General features: G+C 48.5%; 2 protein-coding genes across 2 annotated transcripts; one reads left to right on the top strand and one right to left on the bottom strand.

Annotated features, from left to right (window-relative positions):
- Positions 1 to 7292: 7292 nt before the first annotated feature.
- Positions 7293 to 8445, top strand: P884DRAFT_87438 (serine hydrolase FSH). Its single transcript, XM_069446137.1, has 2 exons — positions 7293 to 7578; positions 7674 to 8445. The coding sequence occupies exons 1-2, from the start codon at positions 7497 to 7499 to the stop codon at positions 8435 to 8437; spliced, it is 846 nt and encodes a 281-aa protein (XP_069294072.1). The 5' UTR covers positions 7293 to 7496; the 3' UTR covers positions 8438 to 8445.
- An 871-nt stretch (positions 8446 to 9316) lies between these two features.
- Positions 9317 to 11224, bottom strand: P884DRAFT_272931 (Six-hairpin glycosidase-like protein; the record flags this gene model as incomplete). The annotated part of the gene is made up of 4 exons (XM_069442555.1): positions 9317 to 9423; positions 9502 to 9669; positions 9786 to 11011; positions 11079 to 11224. The coding sequence occupies 4 exons, from the start codon at positions 11222 to 11224 to the stop codon at positions 9317 to 9319; spliced, it is 1647 nt and encodes a 548-aa protein (XP_069294071.1).
- Between the last annotated feature and the right edge of the window lie 296 nt (positions 11225 to 11520).

Below are 11520 nucleotides of genomic sequence, written 5' to 3'. Positions count from 1 at the left end.
TTACATTCGAGGTAGCTAGAGTAAAGGACAAAGGTACGGTAGTAGTAGGCTCTATAGCTATTACCCCCTTAACCGGTTACGAGAGGGAGGGGGCTCTAGGCTATAGAAAGGAGATATAGGTCTGTCAGGCATCAAATAAGGTGTTCCTAGCCGCCTATTAGGCTAGGGTAGGCCTCCTATAGGGGCGTTTAGCCCTAGTTTAGTAGTGGTCGTCGCCTTCTAGCTAGCTACTAAATTCGAAGGCAACCTTCTAGTATAGTTACTCTAATAGTTAGAAGGTCTAGAGTCTATATTAGTAGGCTTCCCTAGCCCTCTCCTAGGCTTCGACTTTCTTTAGGCAGCCCTTATACTAGGTAATATAGGGGCCCCTATAGGCTATATACCTATAAAGGAGTTAGCTAGAGTAAGTAAGGTACTAGGCCTCCCTAGTCTTCCCTCCCTTACTATAGGCCTTTATATTATAATAGCTATAATAGGCTAGCCGCTAGTAGTACTATTAGGTATAGCTAAAGCTCTAATACCTATAGCACTACCTTAGCTCTAGAGTATCCTAGTAGGGTTTATAGTCTAATACCTAGGCATCCTAGACTACGCCCTCGTTATAGGCCTTCTAGGCCTCTTCGAGGTCCTATAAGCCTAGGAGTACCGTGGCCTACTTCCTTTATAGGCTCTTTGGCAGCCAGAACTTGACCGTTTCGATCGAGCGTAGGCCTATAGCCCCCTTAAAGTCTTGTTTACTAACCCCCTGTAGCTCCTCCTTCTAGACTCCTTTGGCTAGGACTATATAGGCCCTACTAACCTCTTTAGCCTCTTCTCTAAAGGCTATAGCTACCTATCACTTATTAGCCAAATACTAATCCTTAGTAGCCTTATCCTTAAAGACTACTACTATATCCCTACTTAAGAGCTTCCTAACCATAATAGCTCCCTAGTAGCTAGAGGCTCTATTGACTACTTGGACTATCTCGGCTAGGGTTTAGGCTTTAAGGTCCTCCTATAGGCTCGTATTCTATATTATAGCCTCCTATAAGGCCTATAGTGGTACTGCCTTAGCCAATAGTAGGCCTCCTTAGGGGCCTATTACCCCCTATTATAGCCCTATGGCTACCTACGCCTAGGTAGGGCGGGGAGTAGCCTTAAGGGCTTCTTTAAGCCCCTTCTTAACTTCCTCTGCCACGAGTTCCTATAGGTTTAGAACCGGGCCTATAATAGTAGTTATAAGGCCCTATAAGAGCCTATTAGCAAGACCCTGTACTCTGCCTCGCTTAGGGCTTGGTACGAGGTCGACTAGTTACGTGACGAGACCCCTTAGCTCCTTGATATCTGGGGCAGGGTAGGCCTATAGTAGGCCCCCCTATAATTAGTTTAAAGCTATAGGCCTCCCTACTTAGTGGCTTAGTGGTAGGCTTTAAATCAATATTACATTTAGGGACGCTAGGTAGTCTATATAGTAAAAATTTTGACGGGCGTGCGAGGTACAGTCGGTTGCGGTCGGGTCCGGTTCCTATGCTTACGATGCCTGTTGCACACCTATAATGGCTCGCGTGTAGTTGAAAGCGGTACCGTTGGATAGCGTTTTATAAGAGCTTTCTAGCGATGGTAGTTTCGTGTGTTTTGGTGGGGTATTCGCGAAGATACAAGAGAGGTAGCTTTTTCCCTTGACTTTAGTTTAACATTATAAAAAGACATTAAGATAATAATATAGTATCTAATATATTATTAGAAACGCTAATATAAGCTTTATAACCTTCCTTAATTTTACCTAATTAGTAAAAGATATTATAAATAGAGTAGGTAATCTTTATAAAGTATATATTATTATTATTATTATTAGTCTTATATTATTATACTAATAAGTATATTAGAGCCTCTCTAATTATATATAAAGGAAACCATACCTAATAGGCTAGATAAAAACCTCTATCCTGCCTTTAATGCCTAATCTAGAAAACTAGTACACTATAGAGAAAAGGAGAAGTAGCTAGAATAGCCCTATAGAGGCCTTCCCTCCTAGTCTAGCCTCCTTACAAGGCAGTATTCCGGGAGCCTCCCTAGGTCTATTAGCTACTATAGAACCCTCCTTGCCAAACGATAGTTATAGGTCCCTATACCCTATAAAATAAGGTCTAGGTCCCTTTATAACTATATTTCCTAGGATTCCTACGTTCGGCTTCTTAGTAGGTTCGGGCACTAGATAACCAGGTACTCTATAGTCTCCCTCCCTTAGCTATAGGCATAGTAGGGGGTACTAACCCCTAGGACTTAAACCCTAAAAAGGAAGTCACAGAGGCTAATAGCCCCTATATAGGCCTATACTAGTAGGGAGCTCTAGGCCTTCATTAGGCCCTAGTACCTTTATAGGCCTTCCCCTATAAAAACTAGGTATAGGGGGTCCTTGTCCGATACACGCTATATCCTCCTACCGACTTAGTTAGCCCTCTAACGGTCGCTCTAGCTAGCTACTACGGCTAGTTCCGTAGCCTATAATCTACTTTATAAGGTCTATAGGGGGGGTTAACCCCCTCTATAGCCCTCCTAGACCTACTACTAGACTATCGACCTTACTACCTCTAGGGCTATAGGCTTCGGCTCCTAGCCCCTTGCCCTAGTTCTTCTCTTCCGGAACCTCTAGCTAAGCCTATTATAGGCCTGTTAGATAAGAGCCCTTATAGGGACCTAGGAGGCCCCTAGGCCTACCCCGGTCTATAGGAGTAGCTAGTCGAGTTTGGCTTCGAAGTCGGCTAACCTCTTATTAAGATAGAGGTCAAGGGGTAGTACCTAGGCCTCTGTTTTAAGGTAGTAGATAGGGGTAGCCTTATAGGCCCTAGTAACTACCTAAAGGGCCCTATACTAGGCCTTTAATAGTTCTTTAGTAGGGCCTTCCGGCTTACCCCCTAGCTTGGTAGGCTTATAGAAGTTTAAGGCCTTATAAGTTAAGGCGCTATAGATATACTTGGTATAGACCTTGTAGGCCTATAGTAGGCTAGGGCCCTAGGTCTTTGTAGTAAGCCTACTTAGGGCAAACTCCTAGGTTTCTAGCTTCTTAGCTACCTTTATATAATAGGGGCCTTACTATAGCCTCTAGTCTAGCTAGACCCCTAGGAATCTAGCTAACTTCGAAGGGGCTATAGTAGTAGTACCCCCTCTAGGCTATAGGAGCTCTAGCGGTCGCGACTACTGTTTCCGGCCCCTATTAAAGTAGATAAGTTTGTACTTTTCTAGGGCAAAGGCTATACCCTAGGTCCTTACCTACTATAGGTAGGCCTTCTAAGCCCTCTATAGCTAACCATTATAGGCCTCCTTAGCCTTCCTAAAGGCTAGAAGGTTAGTATTATCGGCAAAGCCTACTAAACTAACTATAGGGCTAGCCTAGTAAATATAACTACCTATCGCTTATTAGCTAAATACCAATCTTTAGTAGCTTTATCCTTAAAGACTACTACTATATCCCTACTTAAGAGCTTCCTAGCTACGATAGCTCCCTAGTAGCTAGAGGCTCTATTAACTACTTAGACTATCTTAGCCGGGGTTCGGGCTTTAAGGTCCTCCTATAGGCTCGCGTTCTATATCGTAGCCTCCTATAAGGCCTATAGCAATACTACCTTAGCCGATAATAGGCCTCCTTAGGGGCCTATTACCCCCTATTATAGCCCTATAGCTACCTATACCTAGGTAGGGCAAGGAGTAGCCTTAAGGGCTTCTTTAAGCCCCTTTTTAACTTCTTTAGCTACAAGTTCCTATAGGTTTAGAACTAGGCCTATAATAGTAATTATAAGGCCCTATAAGAGCCTATTAGCAAGGTCCTATACCTTACCCCATTTAGGGCTTAGTATAAGGTTAACTAATTATATAATAAGACCCCTTAGCTCCTTAATATCTAGGGTAAGGTAGGCCTATAATAGGCCCCCCTTTAATTAGCCTAAAGCTATAGGCCTCCCTACTTAGTAGCTTAGCAGTAGGCTTTAAATCGACATTACGTTTAGGGGCACTAGGTAGTCTATACGATGAAAATTTTAATAGTCGTACGAGGTACGGTCGGATTATAGTTAGGTCTGGTTCCTACGCCTTCGATGCCTGTTATATACCTGCTACGGCTCGCGCGCGGTTGAAAGTGGTACCGTTAGATAGCGTTTTTCGAGAGCTTTCTAGCGATGGTAGCTCCGTGTGTTTTGGTGGGGTATTTGCAAAGATCTAGGTGTCCGGGTTCCTTTAGTAAGGACCTCTTATAAAGTGTATAAGTTTAGCCTTATTAACCTTATACTCCTTTATATTATCTTTAACTTACTTAGAGGAAATGCTAGTATACTTAAGGTTATTCTAAGGAACTATATATAATTTCTTAAGATCCTATATATAACTATTAGTATCTTTATCTTACCTATATATTAGGGGTAGAGGGTAGGATCTAGGGACTTATAAAAGCCTTAGTACTATCTAGTAAAGCCTTTATTAAATCCTTTACTAACCTAATATAAGAAGTAAAACTATTCTAATTAATATAAGCATTATAAGAGCTATTAGATATATAGGTAATTAATATATATATCCTTATACTTATAATAACTATAGGTATAGTAGTAATAATAGGAGCTAGTATTAGAATAATTATAACATTTGCTAAAGGAACATCCTATTAGAGCTAACTATATATATTCTATAGGGTACCTTATAAAGCTTACTAGCTTTAATATTACTATATCTAGTTAGCTTAAACGATATAAATATAACTATTAGAACGCTTAGAAACTATAATAGAATTACTATCAAATTAATTAGAAGAAACTAAACTATATAAATTCACTTAAAAACGCTAGATTCGCTAGAACCGCTAGAATACTATAATACTAGCGATAAAACAAAGGATCACTTATAGAGTAGAAGCTTTAGTATACTTACACTTTCAAGGCATTATAGGAATAGGAACTAACCTACTAGTAGCTATATAATTCGTAATAGGCATAGCTAATAAGTCGTTAGTTAATTCAAGTATAAGTACTACAGCTCGATAGCTGCAAATGACTACAACTCGGACTAGCTACAAGATACGACACCACAGTGGTATTCGCGCCGTGGGCGGTACTCCTAGACCAACTGGTACGGTCTACAGAAGTGGTGATAAGATGCGTTGATTCTTCCAAGTGCTAGAGGCACTTGGGGATGCTGTCTAAATACATGTCTATGACCCCTGGCTCATTATCCCTATTGGTAGGTCAGTCGGATCTGACCCACTGACAGCCATATACTGTAACAATAAGAGGTATTATCTTATTATTATTACGATTAATACTACTAATACTATCACTATTATAATTATAATAGCTATATTTAAACTATAGTTTCAAAGGAATCGCTCTACTATACTTGACTCTTTTAGACTTCTAAATATAGAAGGTAGGCCCCCTGAAGAAGCTATCGAGGTAAGAGCAACAAAGGATATAATACTAGGAGTAGTATTACCATAAAGCGTAGTTAAACGACTACCGCGTTCAACTGGGGGGTATGTCAGAAGCTGTAGAGCTTCTAAGCGTATTAGCCACGCGTTTGCCATAGCTATATGAGGCTGTTTAATGTATTAGCCAGTCCCTTTGTCTATAAATACTACTCTTTTTGTCTCCTTTGTAGATAGTTTAACAAGGCACTCTTTTCTTTCGTATAGCCACCCACTGTAGACTGCTTTCAACGCTCCCGGAAGCTCATCACTGCGTTCGGCATCCATCTACGGCCGAATGACCCGACCCTCCTCGCATTTCCCACGGCGTTCTCCCCGAGAAAATCGGGGCAGAGAGCGACGGAACGACAGGCGCGAGGATAACCATCGAAACCTATGTCGTCCCTCCGAACCTGGCTCCGGATGGTCCAGACGGGAGATAAGTCCGAGGCGACACGGACCGTCTCATGCCAAGTGGCGCAGCAACCGCGAGCAAAGCTCTCCTCTTCCTCCCCCCTCTTCCCGCCAACGCAAACCCATAACCATACCACGATCGCGATCTCAAGACGAGCCGCCCGCTCCTCGGAGGAGCTCCGGCCTACCAGCCCTCGCAGGGGAAGCGGCCCACCTCGCCCTTAAAGCTGGCACCACGGCTGCCCTCCGCCCGCGTGACGACCCCTCGGGCCGGTCCGGGGCTAGAGGCGGCGAGGTGGTCGCGGCGGCCGCCCTGGGTGGCGACGTCGTCGACGCCCTCATATCGCGGTGCGTCCCAACGCGCCAGGGCGGGCTCAGGCATTCGGCCGCGAGTGTTACAGCATTTAGCTGTCAGTGCGTCAGATCCGACTGGCCCACCAACAGGGATGATGAGCCAGGGGTCAATATGTATTTAGACAGCATCCCCAAGTGCATCTGGCACTTGGAAGAATCAACGCATCATATCACCACTTCTGCAGACCCATACCAGTAGGTCCAGGAGTGCCGCCTACGGCGCGAATACCGCTGTGGTGTCGTATCTTGCAGCCTGTCTGAGCTGTAGTCATTTGCAGCCATCGAGCTGTAGCAGCGAGGCACTCCGTGCAGACCGTCATTGGAGGGCTGGTCGCCGGCGGTTCTGATGCCTCGACGAATGATAATGGGTTTAATGAGGTAGTTATCGGATGGAAGGTCGACATGGGTCACCGGGGTGGCTTTTTGGTTTTTTTTTTTTTGGGGGGGGGGGGGGGAATAATTATACCGTCCTCCGGGAGAAAGAGGAAATCATCTAAACCCGAATCATGAAGGGAGAGAAATGATAATCAAATCGCTTACGATCGCCTGGAAGATAAGGGGAGCAACGCCGATTGGATTGGGGAGTATTATTCCTTCATGTCTCTGCTTCAAGTTGGTAGGGAGATGGCATCACGCTATTATTAATACCCGGTGGCCCGGGATGACCTTCGTCTCTGCTCCAAACAGAAGCTAAACTGACAAGGCATGCTCCAGCCACCGGGTCAGGTAGTCACGGATTAATTACAGTGGCAGGAAATCACAAGTCTGGTGCAAAAGAACTCATCGGTTGGCCAGTTAACTATCCGCTGACCTCTCTTTCCAAGGTTGGGATTATGATAGAGCCCGTTCTTTCTCGAATCGGGCTTCTCTGGACCAAAACCGAAAGCTGCTCCCAAACTCTTGTAGTAATACTACTGGCATTATTCCATCTCCGGATGATTTAACACATCTTGCAGTTCGCCGCCCAATAACTAGCAAGGTGGGTGGACCTGCCTGCCAAGACTGTTCGGATTCCGAATAACAGTCAGCCCCTGCATCGTTTCGACGGAGCCTCGTGTCATCAAGGGAAGGCGCATCGAGAGAGAATTAGCCCGAGCCGGGAAACTGCAATGTGCCGCATTCGGACTCGTCAATCCCGACGTGTGTCTTATGGTGGGCCCTGGCCCTTCTCCCACGCTTCTCGAAAGACATTCCGGATTTTGAAACAAAGGCATCTGGACTTACAGAGTTTCCTGAATGGTAGCGAAACCATTTCGCAACGGTGTTGGACCATTGAATCACCACCACGCGTGCCGTCACAATGGCAGGGGAGTCCAACGTAATCAAGGTTCTCGGCCTCCACGGCATGGGCACAAGTGGCCGAATTTTCCAATCTCAGACAGGTGAGCACTCATTTTGTCCCAACTCCGTGCGGTGGGTTAGCAATTCGACCTTGCTGCCCTTTGATTGTGCTCGGCTTCCTGACAAGTCATTTCAGCCGCATTTCGCTCCAAGCTTCCTGATGCCTTCGTCTTTGAATTCCTCGACGCGCCACACCGTACCAACCCGGCCCCCGCAACAGATATCTTTTTCAAGTCCGATCACCTCGGTTGGTGGCAAACCCCGACAGTAGACAACATACGCAATGCTCTCGATGTTCTCGACGAGCATCTCAAGAAGCATGGCCCCTACGACATACTCATGGGTTTCTCTCAAGGCTGCTCGCTCATTGCCAGCTACATCCTCTTCCACACCCGCAAGACACCCAATACCCCCCTCCCCTTCAAGTCGGCCGTCTTCATCTGCGGCGGCATCCCCCTCTCGGTCCTGGAGTACTTGGGCATCGAGGTGTCGGAGGAGGCCAAGGAAATTAATCAGAAGACGGGCGACCTGCTAAAGACCAGGACCCAGGCTCTCGCGCGTATGGCGGAGCGCCATGATGATATCAAGCCCGGCCATGCGACCACCTGGGACAATTTGACGGGAATGGTGCATAACCCAGCAAACGCCGAGATGCCCAAGGAGAGCAACGTGTTTGGGTTGGACCTATCGAACTTGCCCGAGGACCTGCTTATCAGAATGCCCACTGTGCATATCTGGGGTGCCAAGGACCCGCGATTCCCAGCCGCGTGCCAGTTGGCCGGCTTCTGCTCAAACCGGAGGGAGTATGACCACGGCGGTGGTCATGAGATCCCCAGATCGACGGTGGTGTCGCAAACCATTGCGAATCTGATCATCGAATTAGTCAAGCAGATACAGTAGGGCGTGAGAGACACGCTAAAAGTGGCATGTGACGGGGAAGAACATGGTATATGAGAGGCAGCTAGAGCAAGCAGGCCATGGCGTTGAGGTTTTTAGTGGTGGGTTATTTTCATTAGATGCGTCTGAAGGCACTCTTATATGGGAAGAACGGAATGTGCTAGAGGAATCATATGTCGAAAGCGAAAGAGTCAACTGACAGTCCTTGATTTGTAAAGATGGTTTTGAGGGCACACCGCTATTCCTCATGGTTCTTCAAGTATGGTTTGAGAATGAGCTTCTGCACATATTAACCTTCTCGCCAGCTAGTAGGAGAGCATGCGCCGACATGTTCTGAGCGTTTGCTGACAACGTTATCTCAGGCATCTCCGTAACCAAGGCCTGATCAAGCGCAAGATTCGTGGAAACAAATCAATCCTGAGGACCAGTAGTTATAAACTGGTAGCGTTGTGCGATTATAGCTTTTGGCTAACTCGTAAAGAACAAGGAACAAACCCGAGCCGAAACCTCAGGGGCAAAACCTATCAAACTCAACGTGATGGGAAGCTGACACGAGGGGCGAGCCCGAGACACAATACAACGCACCTAACTCCCGAGTTGGGCCTCTACCAAGCTTAACCGGGTCAAATTCAGCGGGCAAACACAACATGGCAACCGTTAACTGCAATCAACCGCTGTGAAGAAGTCCCATGCGCCACGCCACAACAGATGACCGAGAACCCCCCGCCAAAAAAGTGAAAGAAAAAAAGGAAAAATATAGCCGGAGCTGGCCGCTGACATATTGACTGCGTCCTTAGCAGACTAATTAGTAACGGACATACGGAGCTTGAAGTCCAACGAGAGGAAAAGAGACTGCAAAAAGAACTGTATTGTGGAACTCGACTACAACTCAAACGGTCTCGCATCCTCAAATATTAGGTGAGGTTTTCGCTTGGCCAAATTCAATATGGTCTCGGCAAACACTCCGTTCGCCCAGGCAAACCAGCTCCCTACGTTGATTCATTCACATCAGCACCGTAATCGCAGGAGATCATTCTTTGCCAAAAAGGACCTTTTGGGCGACTTACGTGTGTACGACTGAGCTAAGTTCACGTTGACGCTCTCATGAATCAACCCCAGCTTGCTCGACTCGAGCACCAGCTGCAGGCATCCCATGATCTCTTCATCGTCGTCCGACGTCTGCGCCTGCACGAGGAGGCTCATGGGCCACGCGTTTGACAGGCCAATATGGGGCCCTTTATAGATGACGATTTTGGTCAGCCATTCGTCAAGCCCACAAACACAAGCGTCCCTCCTTCAACCCGGAGGATAAGACACCCAGTCCGGCAGACGGGGGAAGAAGGTAACGTACCGCCAATACCGCGAAACTCCTTCCCTGTCAAGAAGTACGGGTTCCCCGTCTTCTCCAGCAGCATGCGCCTCGTGTTGCGGTAGACCGGGTCGTCGGCGCTCACGAACCCCATCAGCGGCAGGGCCAGCAGGCTCGGGTAGTTGGCGTCGTCCATGAGCAGGGCGCTGCCGTAGCCGTCGACCTCGTACGCGAACACGTCGCCGTACTTGCGGTGGCTGACGACGCCGTGCTCCCAGATGCCCTCCGTGATGCGCTTGCTCCAGTCCTCGAGCGTCTCGGCCAGCTCCGCGTCGGCGGCCGAGTCTCGGAGGATGGCGGCCGTGCGCCCCAGCTCGACGGCCATCTGCGCGTTGGCCGGTATGAAGAAGCCGAAGATGGTCGCGTCGTCGCTGGGGCGGAAGGCCGAGCGGACCAGGCCGGTGCCGTTGTTCAGCGGGTTGCCGATGCCCTTGAGGCTGAGGGTTTCGGTGCCCGTGTTGGTGTTCCGCTGGAAGGTGTAGATGTTGTGCTGGTAGCTACCCGTCTCCGGGTCAAAGGTGCTCTCGCTCTGGGCTCTGAGAACCGAGAGGATCGTGTCGACGGCCTTGTACCAGCGGGAGTTGAGAAAGGCCCGGCTGCCCGTGTGGCGGTGGAACTCGTTGCCCAGAGCGAGAAAGTGGGCAAGCGAGTCGAGCTCGTACTTGCATTCGAAGACGAAGCCGGGCTCGTAGATGGGATGGACGGCGTCGTCCTGACCGTTGTAGCTCACCGGCAGCCCCGAGATGGGCGGCGGCTGGAACGCGTTGCAGTAGGGCGACTGGATCACGTATTCGCTTTGCGTGTTGATGGCGCCCAGGATCAGGTTGAATATGGCCGGGTCCTTCTTTGCCAGGGCCTGGTATGGCTTCAGCTGGTTGGCGCTGTCCCGGAGCCACTCAGCCAGAATATCTCCAGTGATGATGAAGGACTGGGGCCCTTCCCACTCGCCATCATCCACCCAAGCGTTCTCTTCCCTCCGGCGGCGCAGCTTCTGTTTGATCTTCTCGTCTTTCCCGTCCGTGTGGAACTTAACCGTCGTATCGGTAGTAGAGGGGAATGCATTTTCGAACAGCCTGGCGAGATCGGGGTCCTTCATCCGCGAGGTGATGTCGTTGATGACCTGCTCGATAGCGTCTGACCGGAAGGTCCTGCAGTCGGGATTCGGCCGCTGGAAGGGAAGTTTGAGGGGCCCTTCGCTCAGAGGGGGGCTTTTGCGGTCGTTAGCTTAGAACGAACAAAGGCGACCTTGTCGGGACGGTAGAGAATGCCACTCACTGAGGAAATGTAGCATAGTTGGCGTAGTTGGGACAAGCTTCCTTGTCGCCCGTGTCCGTCAATCGTTGTTGGCCACCGTTGAAGCCTTGAGCGGCCGCGGGCACCAGCAGCGGCACGACAAACGCGTACCACGGGAGATGATGCATTATTGCCGGAGGCTGTGCGCTTGCAGCTGCACCTACGAGAGCAAGCAGCGGGAGTTCGAAACGACGGAGAGGAGGACGGGGAGGAGAGGAAGCACCGTGGCGGCCGGGAGGCTCTGAAGCTTCAGTAGATCATCCCCATCCCTGTCAATCGTGTCTCGTACAATTTGACCGACGAGCGGGGATAAAGGGTGAACCCTAGATTGGATCTCCCGGTAACCTACAAAAGCAAGTTCAAGTTGGTCGTGGGACTGGATGTTGCATGTGTTAGCGCCCTGCCATTGTTGGCCTGGTGAGCC

Source organism: Thermothelomyces heterothallicus, assembly GCF_042370625.1.
Source record: "Thermothelomyces heterothallicus CBS 202.75 unplaced genomic scaffold P884_scaffold_33, whole genome shotgun sequence".
Classification (NCBI taxonomy): domain Eukaryota; kingdom Fungi; phylum Ascomycota; class Sordariomycetes; order Sordariales; family Chaetomiaceae; genus Thermothelomyces; species Thermothelomyces heterothallicus.
Note: the sequence above shows the minus strand (reverse complement) of the source record. Positions and strands in the feature narration are given on the sequence as shown.

What these genes read in the sequence shown, in the direction of transcription:
- P884DRAFT_87438 (XM_069446137.1), top strand. Translation starts at nt 7,497, where the DNA reads ATGGCAGGGGAGTCCAACGTAATCAAGGTTCTCGGCCTCCACGGCATG. An exon ending in AATTTTCCAATCTCAGACAG is followed by an intron (nt 7,579 to 7,673) that starts GTGAGCACTCAT and finishes AAGTCATTTCAG; the next exon opens with CCGCATTTCGCTCCAAGCTT.